Source organism: Tachyglossus aculeatus, chromosome 1 (assembly GCF_015852505.1).
Source record: "Tachyglossus aculeatus isolate mTacAcu1 chromosome 1, mTacAcu1.pri, whole genome shotgun sequence".
Classification (NCBI taxonomy): Eukaryota; Metazoa; Chordata; class Mammalia; order Monotremata; family Tachyglossidae; genus Tachyglossus; species Tachyglossus aculeatus.
The window spans coordinates 21,685,977-21,700,007 of NC_052066.1; the positions used below are offsets into that span (position 1 = coordinate 21,685,977).

General features: G+C 45.1%; 1 protein-coding gene across 22 annotated transcripts in view; it reads right to left on the reverse strand.

The window, feature by feature from the left end:
- The window catches only part of CLASP1 (cytoplasmic linker associated protein 1), a 442,952-nt gene that overhangs the window by 12,499 nt on the left and 416,422 nt on the right, over positions 1 to 14,031 (reverse strand). For all 22 annotated transcript variants that reach the window (XM_038747595.1, XM_038747592.1, XM_038747590.1 and 19 more), the window contains 2 exons: positions 11,173 to 11,379; positions 5,301 to 5,417 (listed from right to left, as the gene is read on the reverse strand). In XM_038747595.1, coding sequence (XP_038603523.1) covers positions 5,301 to 5,417; positions 11,173 to 11,379 — 324 coding nt within the window. The remainder of the gene's footprint in view (positions 1 to 5,300; positions 5,418 to 11,172; positions 11,380 to 14,031) is intronic.

Genomic DNA, 14,031 nt, shown 5'->3' on the forward strand with positions numbered 1-14,031 from the left:
TCAGCAAAATGGGGATTTAAGACTGTGAGCCCCACGTGGGGTAACTTGATCACCTTGTATCCCCCCCAGCGCTTAGAACAGTGCTCTGCACATAGTAAGCACTTAACAAATGCCATTATTATTATTATTATTATTATTATTATTATTATTATTATTATTGCCTTGTATCCTCCCCAGCGCTTAGAACAGCCCGTTGCTGGGTAGGGACCATCTCTATATGTTGCAGACTTGTACTTCCCAAGCGCTTAGTCCAGTGCTCTGCACACAGTAAGCGCTCAATAAATAAGATTGAATGAATGAATGAACAGCGCTTGGCACATAGTAAGCGCTTAACAAATGCCATCATCATTATTATTATTATTATTATCCCAAATCCCTGGTGCCAGCCTGGTGCCAGCCTGGTGCCAGTTCCGGTCCCCCTGGGCAGCCAGAGCTCCGTGGGGCTGGCGTGGCAGATTCCCTGCGGGAGGGAGAAGCAGCGTGGCTCAGTGGAAAGAGCCCGGGCTTTGGAGTCGGAGTTCATGGGTTCAAACGCCGGCTGTGTGACTTTGGGCAAGTCACGTCACTTCTCTGTGCCTCAGTTCCCTCATCTGTAAAATGGGGATTAAGACTGTGAGCCCCCCATGGGACAACCTGATCACCTTGTAACCTTCCCAGTGCTTAGAACAGTGCTTTGCACATAGTAAGCACTTAATAAATGCCATCATATTTTTTTTCTAGACTGTGAGCCCGCTGTTGGGTAGGGACCGTCTCTATATGTTGCTAACTTGTACTTCCCAAGCGCTTAGTACAGTGCTGTGCACACAGTAAGCGCTCAATAAATACGACTGAATGAATGAATGAATGAGGGCTGGCCAACTGTCACTGAGGGAGGGAGGCAGGGGGGATGGGGCCCCTAAATCTCTGTCAGAGCCCAGCACCCCCTCACCACTTCTAGAGAAGCAGCATGGCCTAGTGGCGAATGCACAGGCTTGGGAGTCCAAGGACGTGGGTTCAAATCCCGGCTCCGCCACTTGTCAGCTGTGTGACTTTGGGCAAGTCACTTCACTTCTCTGTGCCTCAGTTCCCTCATCTGTAAAATGGGGATTAAAACTGTGAGCGCCCCCGTGGGACAACCTGATCACCTTGTAACCTCCCCAGCGCTTAGAACAGTGCTTCGCACATAGTAAGCGCTTAACAAATACCAAAAAGAAAAAAAAATCCCGGCTCTGCCACTTGTCTGTTGTGTGACCTTGCGCAAGTCGCTTAACTCCTCTATGCCTCAGTTACCCCCTCTGTAAAATGGGGATTAGGACTGTGAGCCCCACGTGGGCTGATTACCTTGTATCTACCCCAGTGCTTAGAACATAGTAGGCGCTTAACAAATACCATTATAATAATAATAAGAAGAATGATGGCATTTATTAATCAATCAATCAATCAATCATATTTATTGAGCTCTTACTGTGTGCAGAGCACTGTTCTAAGCGCTTGGGAAGTACAAGTTGGCAACATATAGAGACAGTCCCTACCCAACAGTGGGCTCACGGTCTAAAAGGGGGAGACAGAGAACAAAACCAAACATACTAACAAAACAAAATAAATAGAATAGATATGTACAAGTAAAATAAATAGAGTAATAAATATGTACAAACATATACACATATATACAGGTGCTGTGGGGAAGGGAAGGAGGTAAGATGAGGGGGATGGAAAGGGGGACGAGGTGGAGAGGAAGGAAGGGGCTCAGTCTGGGAAGGCCTCCTGGAGGAGGTGAGTTCTCAGTAGGGCCTTGAAGAGAAGGCCTAAATATGTGCAAAGCACTGTTCTAAGTGCTCATTATTATTAATAATAATCATTATCATCATTACTATTTCCTCCTCGGGTCTCCCGGCAGGCAGATGTCAAGGCAGCTGCTCCCCACAGGGGGATACCGAGCGAGGGGCAGGGAGGAGCAGCGTGGCTCAGTGGTAAGAGCGTGGGCTTTGGAGTCAGAGGTCATGGGTTCGAATCCCCACTCCCCCACATGTCTGCTGTGTGACCTTGGGCAAGTCACTTAACTTCTCTGAGCCTCAGTTACCTTGTCTGTAAAATGGGGATTAAGACTGTGAGCCCCACATGGGACAACTTGATCACCTTGTAACCCCCCAGCGCTTAGAACAGTGCTCTGCACATAGTAAGCGCTTAACAAATGCCATTATTATTATTATTATTATTATTTTTATTATTATCCACCCCTAGCTGGGCAGCCCCCCTCTTAACCAGCCCCCCCGGCTAACCAGGGGGCACGGGGGCTGAGGAAGAACTGATGGAGAAGCAGAGTGGCTAAACAGAAAAAGCCCGGGCCTGGGAATCAAAAGGACCTGGGCTCTAATCCCGGCTCTGCCACGTGTCTGCTGTAGGACCTTGGGCAAGTCACTTCTCTTCTCTGTGCCTCAGTTCTCTTTTCTGTAAGATAAGGAGTAAGACTGCCAGCCTTGTGGGACAGGGACTGTTTTCAACCTGACTAACTTGTATCTCCCCAAGCGCTTAGAACAGCGTGTGGCACATAGTCAGTGCTTAACAAGTATCCACATTACTTCAGTCTATACTTCACGCTACTGCCCAGATCATCTTTGTGCAGAAACGCTCTGGGCATGTTACTCCCCTCCTCAAAAATCTCCAGTGGCTACCAATCAATCTGCGCATCAGGCAGAAACTCCTCACCCTGGGCTTCAAGGCTCTCCATCACCTCGCCCCCTCCTACCTCACCTCCCTTCTGTCCTTCTCCAGCCCAGCCCGCACCCTCCGCTCCTCTGCCGCTAACCTCCTCACTGTACTTCCTTCTATCCTGTCCCGCCATCGACCCCAGCCCACGTCCTCCCCCTGGCCTCCTTCCGCCAAGCTAGCTCTCTTCCTCCCTTCAAAGCCCTACTGAGAGTTCACCTCCTCCAAGAGGCCTTCCCAGACTGAGCCCCCTTTTTCTTCTCCTCCTCCCCATCCCCCCCGCCCTACCTCCTTCCCCTCCCCACAGCACCTGTATATATGTTTGTACAGATTTATTACCCTATTTATTTTACTTGCACATATTTACTATTCTATTTATTTTGCTAATGATGTGCACCTAGCTTTACTTCTATTTATTCTGATGACGACACCTGTCCACATGTTTTGTTTTGTTGTTTGTCTCCCCCTTCTAGACTGTGAGCCCGTTGTTGGGTAGGGACCATCTCTATATGTTGCCAAGTTATACTTCCCAAGCGCTTAGTACAGGGCTCTGCACACAGTAAGCACTCGAGCCCACTGTTGGGTAGGGACCGTCTCTATATGTTGTCAACTTGTACTTCCCAAGCACTTAGTACAGTGCTCTGCATACAGTAAGCACTCAATAAATATGATTGAATGAATGAATGAATACGACTGACGGAATGAATGAATTACTATTATTATTAGTATTAGTATTATTACCCTAAGGTCCACCTTGACTCCCCATCCCAGAAAGGGCACGGGTAGTAGCTGCGGGCTGTCAAATGGGTGATCTTCATCCTCTGCTTCGGTGATTGCTCGAGGATGCCACGAGCTTCCAACCAATCAACCAACCAACCATTCCATTCACTCATTCATTCATTCATATTTACTGAGTACTTACTGTGTGCAGAGCACAGTACTAAGAGCTTGGAAAGTACAATTCAGCAATAAAGAGAGACAATCCCTGCCCACAATTATCGAGCTCTTGCTATGGGCCAAGACCTATAGTAAGCGCAGAAATAAATCCAATGTGCAGCCAGGTAAAATGACTCCCATGCCACCTCAGAGGCCTAAACTGAACAACAGTTCTAATTCCAGCTCTACCACTTGCCTGCGTTGTGACCTTGGGCAAATCACTTAACTTCTCTGGGCCTCAGGTTCCTCAATTGTAAAATGGGAGTTCAATACCTGTTCTCCCCCCCTAGACTGTGAGCCCATGAGGAACAGGGACTGTGCAAGTGCTTAATAAATACCATTATTATTACTGTTATCGGTCACATTCTCCAATGAAGAGCTGGTTGACTAAGATTCTGCTGCCAGTTAAGTAAGGCAGGTTTCTTATAGATAGTTCCTTTCTCAGATGCTAATAGGTCCTCAGTTCATTCATTCATTCAATCGCATTTATTGAGCGCTTACTGTGTGCAGAGCACTGTACTAAGCACTTGGAAAGCACAATTCGTCAACAGACAGCAATGGTCCATACCAGTCGGGTCCCTACCCAACAATGGGCTCACAGTCTAGAAAGGGGAGACAGACAACAAAACAAGTGGACAGGTGTTAAGACCATCAGAATTTCTTTCCTGTTCTTAATTTTATTATTATTATCATTTTATCTCTCATATTCTCCAGTGAAGAGCTGGTTGAGTAAGATTCTGCTGCCAGCTAAGTAAGGTAGGTTTTTTACATATTTTCTTAGGTACTTATAGGTTTTCAATTCTTTTTTTCCTCTTCTTAATTTTCCATTTATCATAATCCAAGACGAGACCGTCTCTGGTCCTGAACAAAGGTGAGTAAAATTGCCATTCCCAAGAAATCTCGGAGAAACAAAATTGGGATTCGTTGGTGTTGATTAAACAGAGGTATCTGCTTAATAAGGGGTTCTGAGAGATACAGTGCAACCCAGGAGATAATTCACTCTCTTTAGCTAACTTTGGCTCAGGTCATAACCCACTGGCCTCCCTGCCTCTTGCCCCACTCTGATCTATTTCAGGCTGTCACCCGGATCACCCTCTTAAAGCATCGCTCGGCGCACATCTCTACTCACAACAGAAACTGCAATTGGCTTCCCAGCTCCCTCCCTCCAAGCAAGAACGTGGCTCTGGGCCACTCCATTTTGCTTGATCTGAAGGGATTTCAGCCAGATGACATAATCTGAGCTATTCGCAATCCCCGTACAAGAAAATCGCTAGGCTCCCAAACCGAACAAAGATTCATCTTTGGAGAGCCAATTACGTGCACAAATCATCACTTCATCATCATCAATCGTATTTATTGAGCGCTTACTATGTGCAGAGCACTGTACTAAGCGCTTGGGAAGTACAAATTGGCAACATGTAAGTAACAACATATAAGTAACATATAACCAACTTCAAAATTGGTGCGGTCGAACAGGGACAGAAACCAAGGTGGCCGATTGCGAGACAAAAATGAAGCGTGGCCAGTAGAAATCACGATGCCACCCATCTTGCTATTTTTATGTCATGCGATTTCTTTAGGAAAGCCTGACCTAAGGAATTTCCCTTGACGTGCAAGGCAAAAAGCCTCCCAAAGAGGATAGGGCTTACTGGGTTACGGGACGGTGTACATGTCCATACCTTGCTCCCCGTGAGCTGCGCGAGGTGAGGCTTCAGTTCTTCTCCAATCACCGAATAAATGGCGACTAAGCAAAACACACTGGCCTTGCGGACGCTGCTTTCGGTGTTATCGTACCCCTGGACCAGCAGGAACAAAGAGGGAACAGGATTAGGGACCTGGAAATATAAGAAACCTCATGCCGACACACCCAGTTGAGAAGCAGCGTGGCGTGGTGGAAAGAGCCCGGGCTTGGGAGTTAGAGGTCGTGGGTTCTAAGCCCGGCTCCGTCACTTGTCACCTGTGTGACTTTGGGCAAGTTATTTAACTTCTCTGTGCCTCAGTTACCTCATCTGTAAAATGGGGATTATGACTATGAGCTCCACATGGGACAACCTTATTACCTTGTAATAATAATAATAATGATGGCATTTGTTAAGCACTTACTATGTGACAAGTACTGTTCTAAGCTCTGGGGAGGGATACAAGGTAGTCAGGTTGTCCCACGTGGGGCTCACACTTTTAATCCCCATTTTACAGATGAGGTAACTGAGGCCCAGAGAAGTTAAGTGACTTGCCCAAAGTCACACAGCTGACAAGTGGCAGAGCCATGAACTCTGACTCCCAAACCCGGGCTGTTCTCACTGAGCCATGCTGCCTCTCTAATCTACCCCAGGGCTTAGAACAGTGCTTGACACATAGTAAACGCTTAACAAATACTATCATCATCATCATCATCAGTTAGTACTCCAGCTGGTTTTCTGAAAACACCACTAAGCAGAAAAGCACTAAACAAAGTAGTTTTCCATAGGAAATGATGTACAATGCATTCACACGCTCCCAAGATGAAAAAATGACTTAAACCAAAATTGATACACTCAGTTGAGTCCAAGCAGCGTGGGCTATATGGATAGAGCATGGGCTTGGGAGTTAGAAGGACCTGGGGTCTAATCCTAGCTCTGCCGCTTGTCTGCTGTGTGACCTTGGGCAAGTCACTTCACTTCTCTGTGCCTCAGTTCCCTCATCTGGAAAATGGGGCTTACAACTCTGAGCCCTGTATGGGGCAGGGACTGTGTTGATCCATTATCTTGCATCTACCCCAACGCTGAGAAAAGTGCCTGGCTCGTAGTAAGTGCTTAACAAACATGACAATTATTATTATTATTATTTATTATTACTTTTGCTCACTCTGTATTTTGGCTAAGGCCCCATGAGAAAATTCGAGCAGCCTCCCAACAAGGCAAGCCTGTTTGGATTCAGTGTGTCACTGCGTCCCAGAGCATGGTTGCGTGGGTTCATCCAGCCTCAGAAACAGGCATGCCTTACCACCCAGACGATCCTTAAAGTGGGGTTTGCAGATTTAGAAATTAAATACCCATTTGTGTATGAGAAACAGCGTGACTCAGTGGAAAGAGCCCGGGCTTGGGAGTCAGAGGTCACGGGTTCAAATCCCAGCTCAGCCGCTTGTCAGCTATGTGACTTTGGGCAAGTCACTTCACTTTTCTATATGTTGCCAGCTTGTACTTCCCAAGTGCTTAGTACAGTGCTCTGCACACAGTAAGCGCTCAATAAATACGATTGATTGATTGATTGATTCTCTGTGCCTCAGTTACCTCATATGTAAAATGGGGATTAAGCCTGTGAGCCCCCTGTGGGACAACCTGATCACCTTGTATCCTCCCCAGCAGTTTAGAACAGTGCTTTGCACATAGTAAGCACTTAACAAATGCCACCATTATTATATTATTATTAAAAACTGACAAAAAACACAGTATTGTAACCTCCTTGAGGGCAGGAATTATGTTTACCAACTCTACTGTACTGTACTCTCCCAATCATTTACTACAGTGCTCTGCACACAGTAAGCGCTTAATAAATAGCATTGATTGATTGATAGATTGACTATGTACAGCTACATCAAATAGCAAAGTTAATCTGTATCAATCATTCATTCAATCGTATTTATTGAGTGCTTACTGTGTGCAGAGCACTGTACTAAGCGCTTAAGTCATAAAATACTACTCTTTGTAACCACTTGATTTTCAACGTATCATCTTTCCCAACTTGTTCAGCAAAGAGAACCTCGCTCTATCAAAATGCTAAGTAGAGAGCAAACAAATAGGACATGATACCACTATTCAGGTGGGTAAAAATTCTTCAAAGATTGAGGGAGAGGGGAAGGGAGGCCCTTAAAGCAAGGTAAATTGCATTTGCAAACTCAGAGGGTTATCTAGAAGATAGCTGGAAGAAATGCTAGCATTAAAATGCAATACTCATGAGAGAGCACTAAAAGAAGAACATTTCAACAAGGCATTTGGGACTGGGTACAGAGAATGCCCCAGGGGTGTACATTTAAAGGATAAATTCTTTTTGGACTTGAGTTATCACCTGATAGGTTACCACTGAGTTACAGATGGAGCCAGACACAACTTCAGAAGGTTGATGTACAAAATCTCCCAAATATGTGGGAGAAAGACCCTTATTTTGATAACTGGTGATGAAGGTATTGAAAAATTAAAAACTGTAAACAAATTATGCTCCTTCTTCCAATGCCATGATATGTGAAACAAGAATACTATTTTTTAAAAATATATAAACAAGGAAAATAACGTTTTAGTATTACGTTTGCCTACAAAACAATTTCTTAAGTTTAATTATTAATCAATCAATCAATGGCATTTATTTTTTAAAATAGTCTTTCTTAAGCACTTTGTACTAAGGCGTAGGGGTAGATGCAAGCAAATCTGGTTGGACACAGTCCCTGTCTGACGTGGGGCTCACAGTTTTATCCCCGTTTTACAGATGAGGGAACAGAAGCACAGAAGTGAATGACTTGCCCAAGGTCACATAGCAGACAGGTGATGGAGCTGAGATTAGAAGCCAGGTCCTACTGACTCCCAAGCCCGTGCTTTATTCACTAGGCTATGCTGCTTCTCTTTACTGAGTGCTTAACTGTGTGCAGAGCAATGTACTAAGCATTTATTATTTATTATTTATTTATTTTACTTGTACATATCTATTCTATTTAATTTATTTTGTTAATATGTTTTGTTTTGTTCTCTGTCTCCCTTCTAGACTGTGAGCCCACTGTTGGGTAGGGACCGTCTCTATATGTTGCCAACTTGTACTTCCCAAGCACTTAGTACAGTGCTCTGCACACAGTGAGTGCTCAATAAATACGATTGATTGATTGATTTATTAGAAGATCAATCAAAGTACTTAATCGATCACTTATTCTAGGTAGAGCAACATACTCAGCACTTGGAGAATACAAGTACAATACAGTTCATCATCATCATCATCAATCGTATTTATTGAGCGCTTACTGTGTGCAGAGCACTGTACTAAGCGCTTGGGAAGTACAAGTTGGCAACATATAGAGACAGTCCCTACCCAACAGTGGGCAAACCCGATCCCTGCCCTCAAAGATAATAATAATGAAAATAATTTTAAGAATAATTATGGTATTTATTAAATGCTTACTATATGCCAGACACTGTACTAAAAACTGGCGTGGATGCAAGCAAATTGGGTTGGACACAATACCTGTCCCGCACAGGGCTCAGTCTTCACCCCCATTTTATAGATGAAGTAACTGAGGCACAGGAGAAGTGAAGTGATTTGCCCAAGGCCACATAGCAGACACGTGGCAGAGGCAGGATTAGAACCCATGACCTTATGATTCCCAGGCCCGTGCTCTTTCCACTACACCACGCTGCCCGCCCCAAAGATCTTACAATCTAACACATAGCTAGTCAATCAATCAATCAATTGTATTTATTGAGCGCTTACTGCGTGCAGAGCACTGTACTAAGCGCTTGGGAAGTACAAGTTGGCAACACATAGAGACAGTCCCTACCCAACAGTGGGCTCACAGTCTAAAAGGGGGAGACAGAGAACAAAACCAAACATACTAACAAAATAAAATAAATAGAATAGATATGTACAAGTAAAATAAATAAATAAAAGAGTAATAAATATGTACAAACATATATACATATATACAGGTGCTGTGGGGAAGGGAAGGAGGTAAGATGAGGGGGATGGAGAGGGGGACGAGGGGGAGAGGAAGGAAGGGGCTCATCTTTCTGATTCTCATTATAGTATCTACTTACAAGTTGGTGGTTTTAAACCAGGAATGCATAAAGCCAGTGTTAGATGCGGCCTAAATTAAACATCGCTATTAGCCAGACATCCCAGTGCAACCTGATGGGGAAGGAAACCTCCATTGCAGTCTTGAGTATACGATCTTTGTGTACATTGAGCCATCCATTAGTGAAGTGTGTTAAAATAACCGGAGGCGATCAAGGGGAAATATATGCCGATACATCTCGTTTTCCTATCTCTCTGCCTTGAGGCTAGAGGGAAGGAAAACTGTTTTAGAGCTGCCTGACTTAAGACAGTTTTTCCATACTAGTACCGTATTTTTACCAAGAAAACTCTATGGATCCACCACCACAACAATTGCAGATGGAAGTGGGGCATCCTCTGCCGCTCTGCCGCTAACCTCCTCACTGTGCCTTGTTCTCGCCTGTCCCACCGTCGACCCCCGGCCCACGTCCTTCCCCTGGCCTGGAATGCCCTCCCTCCACACATCCACCAAGCTAGCTCTCTTCCTCCCTTCAAAACCCTACTGAGAGCTCACCTCCTCCAGGAGGCCTTCCCAGACTGAGCCCCCTTTTTCCTCTCCTCCTCCCCATCCCCCCCGCCCTACCTCCTTCCCCTCCCCACAGCACCTATATATGTTTGTACAGATTTATTACTCTATTTATTTTACTTGTACATATTTACTATTCTATTTATTTTGTTAATGATGTGCATATAGCCACAATTCTATTTGTTCTGATGATTTTGACACCTGCCTACGTGTTTTGTTTTGTCGTCTGTCTCCCCCTTCTAGACTGTGAGCCTATTGTTGGGTAGGGACCGTCTCTAGATGTTGCCGACTTGTACTTCCCAAGCGCTTAGTCCAGTGCTCTGCACACAGTAAGCGCTCAATAAATGATTGAATGAATGAATGAAGAATGAATTCTGTGAGGGATGTGTCCATGGCATCGCTATGGGGCGGAGACCATTCCACAGCATGACAAGACAAGACCCCAACAGACTCATTGCGGGCAGGGAACATAATAATAATAATAATAATAATGGCATTTATTAAATGCTTACTATGTGCAAAGCACTGTTCTAAGATCTGGGGTAGGTACAAGGTAATCAGGTTGTCCCACGTGGGGCTCACAGTCTTCATCCCCATTTTACAGATGCGGTAACTGAGGCCCAGAGAAGTGACCCAAAGTCACACAGCTGACAATTGGCAGAGCTGGGATTTGAACCCATGACCTCTGACTCCAAAGCCTGTGCTCTTCCCACTGAGCCATGCTGCTTCTCTCAATCAATCAATCAATCAATCGTATTTATTGAGCGCTTACTATGTGCAGAGCACTGTACTAAGCGCTTGGGAAGTACAAATTGGCAACATATAGAGACAGTCCCTACCCAACAGTGGGCTCACAGTCTAAAAGGGGGAGACAGAGAACAAAACCGAACATACTAACAAAATAAAATAAGTAGAATAGATTTGTACAAGTAAAATAAATAAATAAATAGAGTAATAAATATGTACAAACATATTTACATATATATAGGTGCTGTGGGGAAGGGAAGGAGGTAAGATGGGGGGGATGGAGAGGGGGACGAGGGGGAGAGGAAGGAAGGGGCTCAGTCTGGGAAGGCCTCTTGGAGGAGGTGAAGGCCTCTTGGAGGAGGCCTCTTGGGAGAGTACTCTCCCAAGCGCTTAGTACAGTGTCTGCACCCAGGAAGTGCTCAATACATATCATTGACCTCACGCTATCACTGGCCCCCTACGCCCCTGGTGCCCCTTAGCGCATGTCATACCTGTAACAACCCCGGGATGATGTCAGGAAGGAGTTGATGCAAGGAGTCCTTAGAAATCCTCTCGATGACTTTGGTTTGCATCTTAATGGCAGCCAGATTAATAGGGTAGTCCGCCGTCTGGATAATCGGGCACAGTACTTTGATACACTGTTCAGGGTGTATCGAGCTGGCCAGGGTGGAAGCCGCTTCTTCAGCGGCTCTGACGACCTGAAGCAGAGCCCCCCAGAAAAAAAAAAAAACAAAAAAAAAAGAGAAAGGACAGTATTTAATATTTCCTTAAAAAAAAAAAAAAAAAACAAAGAGAAAGGACGTATTTAATATTTCCCAAGGAGAGAGGAACACAACAAATTTGCTCCTCCGGGCCCAGTGCCGGAGATAATTGCTAGTAACCTGCAAATTGTTTGCTTAATAGTGTTAATGAATAAATGGCTAATTGATGTTGGGAAGTTTATTTCCCTCCTCCTGCCCATCCGCCAAGCTAGCTCTCTTCCTCCCTTCAAGGCCCTACTGAGAGCTCACCTCCTCCAGGAGGCCTTCCCAGACTGAGCCCCTTCCTTCCTCTCCCCCTCGGCCCCCTCTCCATTCCCCCCATCTTACCTCCTTCCCTTCCCCACAGCACCTGTATATATGTATATATGCTTGTACATATTTATTACTCTATTTATTTATTTATTTTAATTGTACATATCTATTCTATTTTATTTTGTTAGTAAGTTTGGTTTTGCTCTCTGTCTCCCCCTTTTAGACTGTGAGCCCACTGTTCGGTAGGGACTGTCTCTATATGTTGTCAACTTGTACTTCCCAAGCGCTTAGTACAGTGCTCTGCACACAGTAAGTGCTCAATAAATATGATTGATGATGATGATGATGCCTGAGATTCCTACCAAAAGGTTTTTTGGGTGGTTTTTTTTTTTTGAGTAAATCAGCCAAGGTGCTCTATTTGACAATCAGCACAGTCTTGATGGGTTCTAGGATTTTGTGCATCTGTCTCTAGCGCTTAGACCAGTGCTAGGCACATAGTAAGCGCTTAACAAATGCCATCATTATTATTATTATTACTTCTCCATGGTAGAAGTAGAGCAGGCTGAAAAGGGCTGAAAAGGTAACAGCACACGCCTGGGAGTCAGAGGGCCTGGGTTTTTATCCCAGCTCTGCCACTTGTCTGCTGTGTGAACCTGGGCAAGTCATTTCACTTCTCTGTGCCTTAGTTCCCTTATCTGCAAAACAGGGATTCAATACCTATTTTTTTCGGTATTTATTAAGCGCTTACTATGTGTCAGTCACTCTTCCTCCCTTCAAAGCCCTACTGAGAGCTTACCTCCTCCAAGAGGCCTTTCCAGACTGAGACCCCTTTTTCCTCTCATTCATTCATTCATTCATTCAATCGTATTTATTGAGCGCTTACTGTGTGCAGAGCACTGTACTAAGCGCTTGGGAAATTCAAGTTGGCAACATATAGAGACGGTTCCTACCCAACAGTGGGCTCACAGTCTGGAAGGGGGAGACAGAGAACAAAACAAAACATATTAACAAAATAAAATAAATAGAATATGTACAAATAAAATAAATGGAGTAATAAATACATACAAACATATATAGATATATACAGGTACTGTGGGGAGGGGAAGGAGGTAAGGCGGGGGAGATGGGGAGGGGGAGGAGGGGGAGAGGAAGGAGGGGGCTCAGTGTGGGAAGGCCTCCTGGAGGAGGTGAGCTCTCAGTAGGGCTTTGAAGGGAGGAAGAGAGCTAGCTTGGCGGATGTGTGGAGTGGGGCCATTCCGGGCCCGGGGGAGGGATGTGGGCCGGGGGTCGACGGCGGGACAGGCGAGAACGAGGCCTAACGGTGAGGAGGTGAGCGGCGGAGGAGCGGAGGGTGCGGGCTGGGCTGGAGAAGGAGAGAAGGGAGGGGAGGTAGGAGGGGGCGAGGGGATGGACAGCCTGGAAGCCCAGGGGGAGGAGTTTCTGCCTGATGCGTAGGTTGATCGTTAGCCACTGGAGATTTTTGATGGGGAGATCTCCTCCTCCCCATCCCCCCCCGCCCTACCTCCTTCCCCTCCCCACAGCACCTGTATATATGTTTGTACAGATTTATTACTCTATTTTACTTGTACATATTTACTATTCTATTTTGTTAATGATGTGCATTTAATTTTAATTCTATTTGTTCTGACGACTTGACACCTGTCCATATGTTTTGTTTTGTTGTCTGTCTCCCCATTCTAGACTGTGAGCCCGTTGTTGGGTAGGGACTGTCTCTATATGTTGCTGACTTGTAAAATAATAAATAATAATGATGGCATTTGTTAAGCGCTTACTATGTGCAAAGCACTGTACTATACTTCCCAAGTGCTTAGTACAGTGGTCTGCACACAGTAAGCGCTCAATAAATACGACTGAATGAATGAATGAATGAATGAATGTACTAAGCCCTGGGGTAGATACAAGTTGGACACAGTCCATGTCCCATATGAGGCTCACAGTCTTGATCCCCATTTTACAGAGGAAGTCACCGAGGCACAGAGAAGTTAAGAGACATGCCCAGGATCACATAGCAGATAAGCGGAGGAGCCGAGATTAGAACCCAGGTCTTTCTAGCCCAAGGCTGGGGTTCTATGTACCAGGCCATGTTGCTCTTTCTTCTACTTAGACTGTGAGCCCCACGTGGGACCTGATTATCTTGTCTCTATCCCAGTGCTTAGAACAGTGTTTGGCACCTAGTAAGCTCCTAATAAATACCATAACAATAACAATAATAATAATAATCGTGGTTCTTGTTAAGCACTTACTATGTGCCAAGCACTGTTCTAAGCACTGGGGCAGATACAATGTAATCGGGTTGGACACACAGTTTCTGTCCCA